The sequence below is a fragment of the Abramis brama genome (assembly GCF_963993115.1).
Source record: "Abramis brama genome assembly, chromosome: 12".
NCBI classification, from domain to species: Eukaryota; Metazoa; Chordata; class Actinopteri; order Cypriniformes; family Leuciscidae; genus Abramis; species Abramis brama.
In genome coordinates, this window is record NC_139974.1 from 32,219,019 (window position 1) to 32,232,162 (window position 13,144).

At 34.6% G+C, this 13,144-nt stretch overlaps 1 protein-coding gene across 1 annotated transcript; it reads right to left on the reverse strand.

Annotated features, from left to right (window-relative positions):
* Positions 1 to 291: 291 nt before the first annotated feature.
* cibar1 (CBY1 interacting BAR domain containing 1) lies at positions 292 to 8,935 on the reverse strand. The gene is made up of 9 exons (XM_084130117.1): positions 8,768 to 8,935; positions 7,928 to 8,162; positions 7,782 to 7,850; positions 7,466 to 7,567; positions 5,232 to 5,260; positions 4,566 to 4,677; positions 3,797 to 3,910; positions 2,893 to 3,012; positions 292 to 802 (listed from the first exon to the last, which is right to left on the reverse strand). The coding sequence occupies exons 1-9, from the start codon at positions 8,794 to 8,796 to the stop codon at positions 692 to 694; spliced, it is 921 nt and encodes a 306-aa protein (XP_083986243.1). The 5' UTR covers positions 8,797 to 8,935; the 3' UTR covers positions 292 to 691.
* Between the last annotated feature and the right edge of the window lie 4,209 nt (positions 8,936 to 13,144).

Genomic DNA, 13,144 nt, shown 5'->3' on the forward strand with positions numbered 1-13,144 from the left:
GGCCTTCATTCTTGGTTCATACACTGATTTCCTTACATTTCAATATTAAGGATGCATCTTCAACACTTCTGCTCCAGTCATTGCTATAGTCATAAGTATACCAGTAGTACTGGTTACTGTTTCTGACTCATTCATGACTGACATAAAAGCTATGAGACACAATGATGCCAAACACAGGGCGGGTCAAGTATCAGGGGTTCATTATTGTTTGTGTGTATAACATACCCACAGTCAGTCTTTCGGTATGTACGCTCAGTAAACAGAAGAACAAATGCACACTCAGACTCATTTGAGATCATGAAAATGGCCTATTATGCAAAAGAAAGAGCCAGCTTTATTGGTACACCAACGTTCTCTAAGGCACATTCTAACCAAATATTGATAACCGGAACAGCTTGGCACTTTGTACAAAAAAAAAAAAAAACATGATGGGAGGTTTAAAATTATATAAAAAAAAAAGTATTTGAATGTGTTATTCAGTATAATATAAATTCATAGTATATGATTTACAAGAGAGCAAACATATAACCATGCACTCATCTTTAACTAACATAGCTCAACTATCATTTCATTACATTTATAGTTGGTGATACAAATTAATCTCCATTTAAAACACTCTTAAATACAGTTAAGGAATGTCATTGTCTGGATATGCTGTGGATATTAGTCAAAATGGCAATGAAATTTTATTTTAATGCTCATCATCAGTCACTTCCTCCAAATCATCCTCATCTTCGTCATCCTCTTCCTCATCCTCGTCTTCTTCATCATCTCTTTTCCTCTGTCTGCTAGAAGTTCTTGACTACACCAGAAGAAAAATCTTTCAATCATAGTTTTTGGGATTTTAATGCAACTTGCATAAAAATAAGATTTTTCCACCAAGAAATATGCTATTAAGACAGTGTTGAAAAATGGAAAATCTTAAAAGCATAATAAGCTGTTTTACGTTGTGTATCATTTTGGGGTACCTGTGTTGCAGTAGAAGTTTTCTTTGAATAAATGCATTCACATTATCCATATAATTAACAGTTGAAGTAATTTTAACTGTAATATAGAGCTGCATGATTCTGTATAAATTGAGAAGCACATTTTTGTTTAAAACAGAGATCATGATTCTCTCATGACTCTGAATAGACAACTTACGAATAGACAACTTAATAAAGGTTCTGACAAAATGTTAATGACTACAGCCTATTTAAAAAATATTTAATTAATTTGAATTGAATTCAGTTTGAATTAATGATTCAATGACTCATAAATACTTCACTTGTTTCACTACTGGATGAATCAACGTTTTTGAATAAATGATTCAATGACAAATACATTTTTTATAGTCACGTGTTGCCACCTACTGGTGTAACCATTTAGGGTGATAAAATGGTCAAATAAATGAATGTAAAATATCACAAACAAAACAAAGCAACTTGAATTATTCTGTCTATATGTTAACTCAAACTCTCCTGCCACCTAGCTTTAAAGGTCACATGACCATAAACATTAAAATTACTTCCTTGAAGTGACCATCGCATATACCCTTTGCTAACGGACTTGTGGATGGGCCTTTCGTGAAGGGATTCAGGTGTTCACTTTCGTTTGGAACACACCTTTAATTGATACAATGTTTATTTGAAGCGTCAAGTTACTTTCAAAAGGTGATTTACTTCTGATCGCTACTGTAGACATGGGTGTTTATATCCAATCTACAGTGCAATGCATAAGTGAATACACCCATGCTAAAGTTGACTAAAAAGAGGAATAAAAAATCATATTTTGGAAATTGAACTTAATGCCTTAATTAAAAAAATTTGGAAAAATCCAACCTTTAAGGACACCAATTTTCTTTGTGAATGAATAATGTATCGTAAATAAATAAATGTTCTTCCTTAAAATACATGGTGCATAAGTGAGTACACCCCTATGTTAAATTCCCATAGAGGCAGGCAGATTTTTATTTTTAAGTATTTAAAAAAAAAAAAAATTTAGGATACTATGCATCCTGATAAAGTTCCCTTGGCCTTTGGAATTAAAATAGCCCCACATCATCACATAGCCTTCACCATACCTAGAGATTGGCATGGGGTACTTTCCATAAGATCATCTCTCAATGCAAATCAAACTAGCTTTTAGGCTAACTGAAATAAAATCATGCCAATCTCTAGGTATGGTGAAGGCTATGTGATGATGTGGGGCTATTTTAATTCCAAAGGCCAAGGGAACTTTATCAGGATGCATAGTATCCTAATTTTTTTTTAAAAAAAATACTTAAAAATAAAAATCTGCCTGCCTCTATGGGAATTTAACATAGGGGTGTACTCACTTATGCACCATGTATTTTAAGGAAGAACATTTATTTATTTACGATACATTATTCATTCACAAAGAAAATTGGTGTCCTTAAAGGTTGGATTTTTCCTAATTTTTTAAATTAAGGCATTAAGTTCAATTTCCAAAATATGATTTTTTATTCCTCTTTTTAGTCAACTTTAGCATGGGTGTATTCACTTATGCATTGCACTGTATAAACTTTTATCCCCGTACTTCTGTAATCATTTGAATGTAACACAAAAGTAATGATACTGTGTGGTTGAAAAGACTGTTTGTAAAGCTGTCAAACTGCTCTCTGTAGTTCAGTGGCAGCACCAACTCAGATTTGAATGTTCTGCTGTGATCGTTCTTGTCAAAGTTTTAATAGATATAGCCGTGTCGTTGTCATTTAGGAATAAGTTGTGTGGGTGTGTGAATCGAGATTGCAATCTTTTAACGATTAATCATGCACCTCTACTGTAATACGTAATGCATCTAAAGATTTTTTTTGTCAACACTTGACCTATTAATACTAACACTTTCTATTGTAAATGTAAATGTAAATATAAGATACGGGGAAGCACTTACCTGCATTGTTCCTGATTTACTCATTGATGTACCAGTTCGATTCAGGGACAGTTTAGAATTGGCACGAACTATTTCTAACCGTGACTGGTAATCAGGGGGGTGCAGTGAATTTCTAAATACCTGTCAAGACAAAAAACACCTTGGAGAGAGTGTTTTTTAACCTAATGCCATCTCACTCACCCACCACATAATAAAACAACAATGAGAACGGTCGAGCTCAAACAAGAATATATTAAGAAGAGAAATAAGTCAACACAAACTAATACCATACTGTGTTGTAGCAACAGAGAAACATGTAATTTAGATTGGGAAAAAACATTTACACACTCTGTCCTGGTGAGGGTGTGCCAATAAACATTGTCACCTCAACTTTATTAACTGCAGTTAAATATTACAGGAAGAATATTTATGACCCATCTTTATATGCTTTAGTTGCGTCTTCATAAAAATGTCACCATGTGCCAATATATGACTAGAACAAGTTTCCACATACAATTACAGGCAAAGTTCACACAAGAACAAGGAAACATTTCCCTTAAAAAAGTCCCTTATGAAATAATATTCATGTGATACTCTCACCGGCGGCAAGTCAAGGAAATATTAACAAACTCAGTCTTGAGCATAAAATTAGTTTTGGCACGCCAAACTATGAATTCATAAATAAATGCATTAGCCAAACTGCGAACATTCCACAGCTGACTGCACACGCTTTGCAAGATGCCTCTCCGGTTCTTTCACGTATCAGGATTGGAGGGGGCCTTATACCCCAGAAACTAGAGCTTTCATCATTATGACAGCAGGGGGATCTCAAGAGGAGAAAGAGTATAATTTGATTAGACATTAAGACAGACAAGCTCAAACCAGCAGGACCACCAGAGCAGCGGTGCTGGTGTAGAGCGCTCACCTCTAGGTCTCCTTCTTCATCTACATTCTGAATGTCCTGGTAAGCAGATGTGTAAATTTCCAACGCCTTGGCATGGAACGCCATCTCCACCGTCACAAATTCACCCAAAATTTTCTGCAATGGAAACGTATACTCATTTCTCTGAAGTAGCACGGAAAGATTTGATGTATAGAAACGTCACTGTAATTAAATATAAATTATATTTATAATTAATATACACAATTGTTCAAAAGTTTGGGTTCGGTAATATTTTTGAAAGAAATCTCTTAATCTTGCCAAGTCTGCATTTAATCAAAAATTGAGTAAAACGATAAATATTCTGAATTAATATTACAATTTAAAATAACTAAAAAAAAAATTCTATTTCAATATATTTTGTGTGATGGCAAAGCTGAATTTTCAGCATCATTACTTAATGTGTCACATGATCCTTCAGAAATCATTCTAGTATGATGATTTGGTGCTCAAGAAACATTTCTTATTATTATCGATGAAAACTGCTTAATATTTCTGTGGAAACCATTTTTCAGGATTCTTTGATGAATAAAAAGTTCAAAAGTTCAGCATTTATTTGAAATATTTTGTAACATTATAAATGTATTCACTGATACATTTGATGAATTTAATGCGTCCTTGCTGAATAAAAGTGTTTATTTCTTTATTTCTAAAAAAAACCTAACCCCAAACTTTTGAATGGTAGTGTACTTAAATGTGGGTTTCATTTTCCTGAGATTTTTAAAGAAATAAGCAACCGTGCAGTCTGAAGGACCTTAATATCACGAATCTTCTGCTTTTCAAAGTCATCTATTGTCTCCTCCAGCTGGCGAGTCGTGCGTGTGGCATCCATTGTGGCTCTCTGAAGTTCACTCTCAGCCTTTCGTCACACAACCGACAATAAAACGTAAAGCACAAAGTGTTCCAAGCAGGAGACATAAATGGATGTGAGTCTATCAGCTTACTGAGATGATTTGAACTAGCACAATGAGAAGTTTCACATCAAGTTAAGTATGTGCAAAGACCTTTAGTTAAACAAAGATGGTGCAGTAAGTCAGTCTTTTAAGTAAATCTTTTAAGAAAAAGAGGCAATCGCCAATTGGTAAAGTAATTGAGTCACTGCAGCTGCCGTTAGAAGCTCTGGTTGGTGTAAAACAGTCAGTGTTCTGAGACATGCACTTAGGACTGCGCATATGCATTGGCTGATTTATGATTGAGCATTTAGAAACAACATTTATGAGACAGTTGTTGTCAGATTTCATTGGTGATTTGAAATATGAATTTTTGAAATAGCTGCCCAAGAGGCGTTCCAAAGATGGCCGCCGAGTGAAATGATTTGCCTGAAAGGGACGTTGGTATGCGTGACATTTTAGAACCAGGCTGAATTGAACCTACTTGGTTATAATTAAGCTAAATAAAAGTAGTTTCAAGATGATATTACAGTGTGTTGCACACAAAGCCCACCTGTGACTGAGAAAGGCTGTTAAGGTATTATCTGTAATTCTGTGGTTTACAACAAAAATCTTTATATGGCATTAAAATGTCAAGAGTAAAGGTCCTTGTACACTGAGTCTGAAATTCACGTCCGAAATTTTTGCATGTTAAAAAATAAATACGACCTCACATTGTGTCAATCACGTTTACACACTGCTTTCAAAACTTTCGTCCGTCATACATTTTTTTGGATCGGGTTCGATTTTCTACGTTCTTCGCATCCGTAGCAAGCATTTTGAGAGATGTTTTGACAGTTCAGAGCCACCGAATGACGAATACGAAAAAAAGCATTCGAAAATTTCGGACTCAGTGTGGAAGGACCTTAAGGCTGTTGATTCATGTTAACTAATAAAGTTGTATTAAAATCTATGTAAAAAAAACAAACACATTTCATAAAACCCCCAGAACCTGTATACAAATATTCGATTAAATTAAATTAAAGCTTATTTACATAATGCTTACAATAAGTATTGTTTCAAATCAGCTTACATGAAGCAACCAGAGTTAAGTGTATCAAAGTAATGTCCAAATGGCAGTAATATATGTCCAAATGGCAGTAATATACAGCTATACTATAGCATGGTATGTGGTTAGTTAACTACATGTATTCAGTTTAGCAAACACAGCTAACATGTTAGGCAGCAATTAGCCTACAACTTGTGCTCGTAATTATTACAATACAATGACAATATTGCAATATTAAAGGTACAGTAAGCGATTTCTGAGAAACACTTTTGCTCATGCCAAACAAACACACCACACCCTTCATTGCTCCACCCCCAAAATGCACAAACACACAATGCAAGAGTGCATGTCTCTTTATCATAGCTGAAGTGAAACAAAATAATGCTTCGTAAAAATAAAGTGAAGATGGCGAATGACTGACTAGGAAGAACAAAAAATTAACACACAGTACACAAGAGTATACAAGAAAGTGTTTGTTGTTAATTGCCAGCAGCACACCAGCTCCAGACAAACAATGGCCCTCAAAACTGTCCTGTTACTATAGCTAACATCACAACAACAGCATATCTTAGTTCTGTGAAACATAGCAAAACCAATGTTACTCGCATATGTTTTCATATATTGTTTTCACACAGCTTCTCTAATATTAACGCGGGTCTTAAAGCTCTTGCCTGATCACAACCCTTTTTTCCCCAGTGATATTCCTCTGACCTTTTCATTTTTGTAATGTCTCTCAGCCATCTCTCTTTCTAGTCTCTTTAAATCTCCCTCTTGCTCACTCTCTCTCCTCCCCCATCATGAGTGGACACGCCCCCTTCTGCTGATTGGCTACAAGTGTGTTGTGGTGCTCAGTCCCATCCACTTTAAACAGCATTTCTCAGGCCCTGTTTACACGAGAACGCTCGTGGGTGTAAACGTAAAAAATATTTTATCAGATGTGCCTTGAAGGCGACAGCGTTTTTGGGGCTTAAAAACGCAAAAAAGTGAAACCACCCTCCAGAGTGGAAATCTTAAAAACGCTCCACCATCGCATTCCCGTCTAAAGGGTAAAAACGCAAAAGTCTGCTAGACTAGAAGTAGAAGGAAGGTTGTACGCAGGCGCGCAGACTTGGTGTTGTTGTGTGGCAGTGCTTCACATTGCCACCTAGCCGCCTGGAGTGCATACTACATCGAATTTCACACACTTTTGCGTCACTATATGCACGCAGATTTCCCCCCCATAACGCTCGTCTAAACGCAGAATAAAAAGTGATAACGCAACGCCACTTTTGCATTTTCTCTTCAGATCGTTTCTGTGTAAACATAGCCTCAGAAATCACTTACTGAAGCTCTAAAATAATATCTGAAAGTTTTGTGTGTCAATCCAAAATATGCAGGCATTTTGAATTATATAGAGTTAAACTTTAAATTTATACTTTGTAACTTGCAGATGGTCAAAAACCCCTACGTCTACCTCAGTTTTAACTTCAAATGTCACTTTAATTAATTTATCTATCTGACACAATGTCTTAACATATCCTTACTTTAGGGCTTTCTAAGCAAATATTTTGTATTTTTATTGATTATTTATCTTATTTATTTATTATTGATTATTTATTTATTTTATTGATACAGGGTAATTTGACTAATAACTGTTGACATCTGTACTACTCTTCCAGTTCACATCTATGTAGTTCCAGTGAAAGAAGAAATAATAACATCTGATTGTAAGGATACAATGATCTGTCTGTCTGACGGGTTTCTCTGCCTCATTCTTTCAAGCTGCTGCATCTGCTTGGACTCTCTGTTCCTTGCAGTCTGCGTCTGCTTCAGGTCCTCCTGTACATAAATTGCATAAAATCACAAAAGGTTGGTGAGAACAGAGCGCTCTAGTTCTTAGGTTTTGACCTGTGACAACAGTCACTGTACATCATGCTTACTCAGAATGTGATGCAATGCTGCCCTCATGAGATCACTGAAATAAGGTCATTTTTATATTTTAACTATAAAGTATGCACTTCATCATGAAGAAAGCTTATGAAGAAAACCTTACCCTTTTTGTTTTCACAATATTCCCATATGCTTTCAAAGGCTCTATAACTTTCACTTCCAGCCTCTCCACCTGTGAACAATAGTATGTGTTTGCAAATTAGTATGACACAAATATGCTAAAATATGTTATCATGGTTTTAAACACACCTCTGCTTGCCGGTAGTCCTGAATCTTGGCCAGTTGATCTGCAAAATTCTTCAATCCACATTTTAGGTTTGGTGTCTCTGTGTCAGCATAAAGGCCGATTTCTTTGACCAGGAGGTCGGCTTTGTCCCGCAATCGTGCAGATTTACGGACGTAAGCAGCAAACAGTTGGCATAGATCTCCAAAGTGCTTCTCTACATTGGTGATGTTGTCCTGAATCTGCTTGGTCTGGATGTCTCTGTAATGTACGTGCAACATAGAAAAATTAAGATAATCTGAATGAGGGGATTTTGTTAGGATAAACCTGTAGACTATAGGTTTTGCCCTTCATCAACATGTTAAAAGTGTGATAAGATTTACTCTGCAAGAGAGCAAAAGTCTGCATATCAAGACTATTAGTGTGTTTAATATACCCGAGATACAGTCTCCTCAAGCAAGAGATATTTAAAACAAGCAGTTTTTTCTGTAGTATCCTGCTTATATCTTAAACAAAATCCCAGCAGCATTTATCAGGTTAAATTTTTTTTTATACAAAACTAAACAGTCATGTCTTTATAATACTCTTTAAGTTATCACGTCATATATAATTAAAAAAAAAGAATATTTTATCTTCGAAATGTGCAAACATGCCAAACTGTTAACAGTTTTTCATTTCGGTTACACAGATAATTGTTTTAATATATTGATACAAGTTGTGCTTTTGCAGTTAGCCTATATAGTCATTTACACAATAACGCCCGCTAGCAAATGGACTAACGTTAAGTTACAGCTTGTATCATTTAACGTTAGCTTAGCTGGCTAGTTAGCTTCACAAACATCATAACAAATCTGGACAACTTTTACCTCGCTCTTGCATCAGGAGTGCGGCTCATGATGACTCGAAACCAATATCGATTTTTTCATTAAAGATATAACCTCAAGCGAAAAGAATCATGAGGTATTTAAAATGCTAAAAAGAGTGTTGTGCTAATGCTTATTTTGCAGCAGGAAATCTGGATGAACGCCGTGCCGTTACCATGGAGCTAAAATGCGCCCTCTACTGGTAAACAAAACAAAAAACAAAAAATAAATAAAAACTTTATATCCTCCTGGGACCCAGGAATAGACTTTTGTCCACTGTTGTGGACATTATATTTTAGTGAATTTCTCTGACACCATACACGTGTCACATCCTGGGTGTCCTGGAAAGAGAACATTCAGGGCTTTTCAGAGACACCAAATGTTTGGGGGTTTCACCATGAAAACAACTTCTCCTTGGTCTTTAAACATGTTTGACATTAATTTAGTGATCAAATGTAGCTCTCTTATGGAAATATGATAATAGATTGTAATTAAAATTTAAATCTGACTACTTTTCATATTGTATTTCATGAACCAACATCTCAGGAAAACGTTATGGGGTTTCAAAAAAAAAAAAAAAAACTTTCTGTTACAGAACAGGACATTGATTTCATACATGTCCACTGTAGAGGACATCAGGACTTAAATCATGTTTATCAGGCATTTTGTGAGACACAACAAGTGAATATGGAAATAAATTATACATCAATATTCCTATGAAATATTAGATATTATTATTAAAATGTTGCTAATTATTACTCCAATTATTACACTTCTTTTTCATTAAATGTTGCTCCAAGAACACATTAATGTGCAAATTAGATAAAGTGTATAGGCTACTATAGATACATTGCATTGAATGGGAATATTAATTTATGGCCATTTTACCCACATATTGGATAAAGTAAAATGGTGTATCAATTCATTCCATTATATCTTTCATAACATAGTTGAGAATCATCTTTATACAAATTTTGGTTAAAAAAATCCTGAAACTCCAAAATGTATTGGTGATTGGAAAAAAAATCCCATTGTTTTTGCCTATAAATATAATTTCATGTCATTTTATTTTTTAAACAACTGAGTCCTGGTGTCCACAACAGAGGACATAGCATAACATATGAATAAAATATAATTTTTCAAAAATGTTTTTTTTTTTTTTTTACCATTTGTGTCTTATGCTCTAAACAATGTGATGACATGAAAAAAAAAAAAAAAAATTCCAAAAAAATAAATAATAATAATTCTGGGTCTCAGGAGGATATATAAAAAATAAAATACAAAAAATACAAAAAAGCTCCACCAAATTTGGCTTAGAAGATTGCATAGCCTAGCCCTAGGTCTATTAGCCTACAAATTGTTCCACTTCCAACAACATGAAATGAAGGTTTTATGTTTTTAAAGCTGTTTTAAGAATGTAAAATTATCAGACGTTTATATTTGCTGCGATTTTTAATATTCACTTATATGAGAACTGATTCGTGCTCAATAATGAACTCAATAATGTGACAATATTAAAGGGATAGTTCACCCAAATATTTTAAATTCTGTCATCATTTAATCACTCTCAAGTTGTTCCAAACCTATAAGTTTCTTTCTTTTGCTGAACACAAAAGAAGATATTTGATACAGTGGACCATTGCATTTTGCTGGAAAAGCTACGTAATTGTTTTTCTGACCATACTGTTGATTGGTTTACTAACTACTTGGCAGATAGAACTCAGTGTGTTTATTTTGACAATTCCAGATCAGCAACTCTGAGTGTATCTTGTGGTGTACCGCAAGGATCAGTCTTGGGTCCAATTTTATTTACTATCTATATTAATAACTTGGGTGATGACATTTCTCAGGCTCATTTCCATTTTTATGCTGACGATACCGTTATTTATTGTAAGGCTGCGACTTTACACCAAGCTTTTTCTTATTTACAATCTGCTTTTAACCTTGTTCAGATACAACTGTATCAGCTTAAACTAGTTTTGAATGTTGAGAAAACTAAGATTATGCTTTATTCAAAATCTAAGAAGTCTTTGGACAGTCTTCCAAGTATTTTTACTATACATGGTGAACAGATTGAACAAGTCAAATTGTACAAATATTTGGGTATATTAATCGACGATCAGCTCTCTTTTAAGTTGCACATTGATAAACTGGTACAAAAAGCTCAAATTAAAAATAGGATTTTATTTTAGAAACAATGCCTGTTTTTCTTGGAAAACCAGGAGGAGATTGGTTGCTGCAACCTTTCTCACTGCACACGATTACGGTGATTTGCTCTATAGAAATGCGCCTGATCGATGTTTGTCTTTGTTGGATACTGTCTACCATAATGCATTAAGATTTGTGACTGGATGTAAGGCATCAGTACATCATTGTACCTTGTACAAAATGACAAACTGGCCCTCATTGTCAGTGAGGAGGCATATACATTAATTGGCTTATTTTTATTTATAAGTCTATGCTGGATATGCTTCCCTCTTATCTTTGCTCCTATATGTCACGTAATATCAGTTCTTACAATTTACGCTCTGGTAACTTGTACTTGTTATCTGTACCTATGGTTCGTACAGAGCTTGGTAAGAAGGCTTTTAGTTATGCAGCCCCAGCCACCTGGAACACATTACAGACTGATTTGCAATTGCGAACTCTGATTTATTTTGGTGAATTTAAACAACGCATGAAAGTTTTGGAAATAGATGCCATAAATTGTTGTCACTGTTTTTAAAATAACTAAATCGTTTTAAACCTATGGTAGGTATAAATTGTACTTTTAAGTAGTCTGATGTTGTTTGTGTATCTTGAGGATCTTGTTTAAATGTTTCTTGTTGTTGTGTGTATGCTTGGTGATCATATTTGTAACTATGCACTGTTAATATGCTGCCATTTTGGCCAGGTCTCTCTTGAAAAAGAGGTTTTAAATCTCAATAATAAGGTTAAAGGTTAAATAAAAAATTAAAAAAATTTTTTTTTGAAAAATGTTGGTAATCAAACAGTTAACGGTATCCATTGACTTCCCAAAAAATTGTTAAAATTAAAGCACAATATGGAAGTCAATGGGTACCGTCAGCTGTCTGGTTACCAACATTCTTCAAAATATCTTCTTTTGTGTTCAGCAGAAGAAAGAAATTCATACAGGTTTGGAACAATATGAGGGTAAGTAAATGATGGGTGAACCATCCATTTAATTCTCTTTCAAGTTTTGAGACTATAAGATGAAAACTCCTTATGTAAAATATGATTATTATAACCCATGAGATGGCATTTTTCTTCTCCCTGCTTACATTTTTAATGTATTGCCCTCTGTGAATTGATTTGACCATCATGTCAACAACAATATGGAAGCACAAAATCATCTGCTGGATTTGCTTTCTTTTTTACTATGAATAAAGCAATTTGACTTTAATTCCCCTCTTAACAGACACATATGGCATACTTTAGCGATTTTATTGGGTTTGTAACATTGCCAAAAGAAGGCTTCATGATCATTGAAAGTAATGGGAATTCATTGTGATGTGCTCATGAATGTCACCAGCTGCTGTGTCTGCGCCTCTGTGGAGAATGTCCAAAAACCTTCATTATCATGCTTAATCATCCATGGAATTGATCCCACTGTAACAGATTGCTTGTGTAAAACACGTTGCATTTAGCTGTGTGCACTGTGCATTCCACTGTGAGTCCTATTTAAGAAACCTTAAAGGGATAGTTCACCCAAAAATGAAAATTTTGTCATCATTTACTCACCCTTGTGTTGTTCCAAATGTAAAACTAATCCATATGAATTGGTTTAGTCCTAATTTTCTGAAGCTTTCTTTCTGCTTTATTTGATGAACAGATTTAATTTAGGCTTTTATTCACATAAACATTGATCAGTGAACATAAACAGAAGCTCATCCGAACTTGCTTGATGTGTGAGAACAAGCCTCATTGGTTATTGCGGAAGCTCAAACGTGGTGTGTAACATGAGAATGAACCTCACTGGTTCACACGTTAGGCGAAAATGCTTGAGCTTTCGTTTACCAGAACTGATGTGTATGTTGATGAATGTTTATATGTGAATAAAAGCCTAAATTTAATAGTGTATAAAGCGATTGTCTCTTCAGAATATTTGGACTAAACCACTCAATTCATATGGATACATTTTACAATCTCTTAATGAACTTTTCGAAGCGTCAAAGTGGTAGTTGCGTAGCTGTCAATGGAGGGACAGAAATCAGATTTTATTAAAAATATCTTCATTTGTGTTCTGAAGATGAACGAAATTCTCACGGGTTTGGAATGACATGAGGATGAGCAATTAATGACATAATTTTCATTTTTGGGTGAACTAACCCTTTGAAATGGTCTCTTAGATTATTTTCGATCGTTGACTGACTGTGTTTA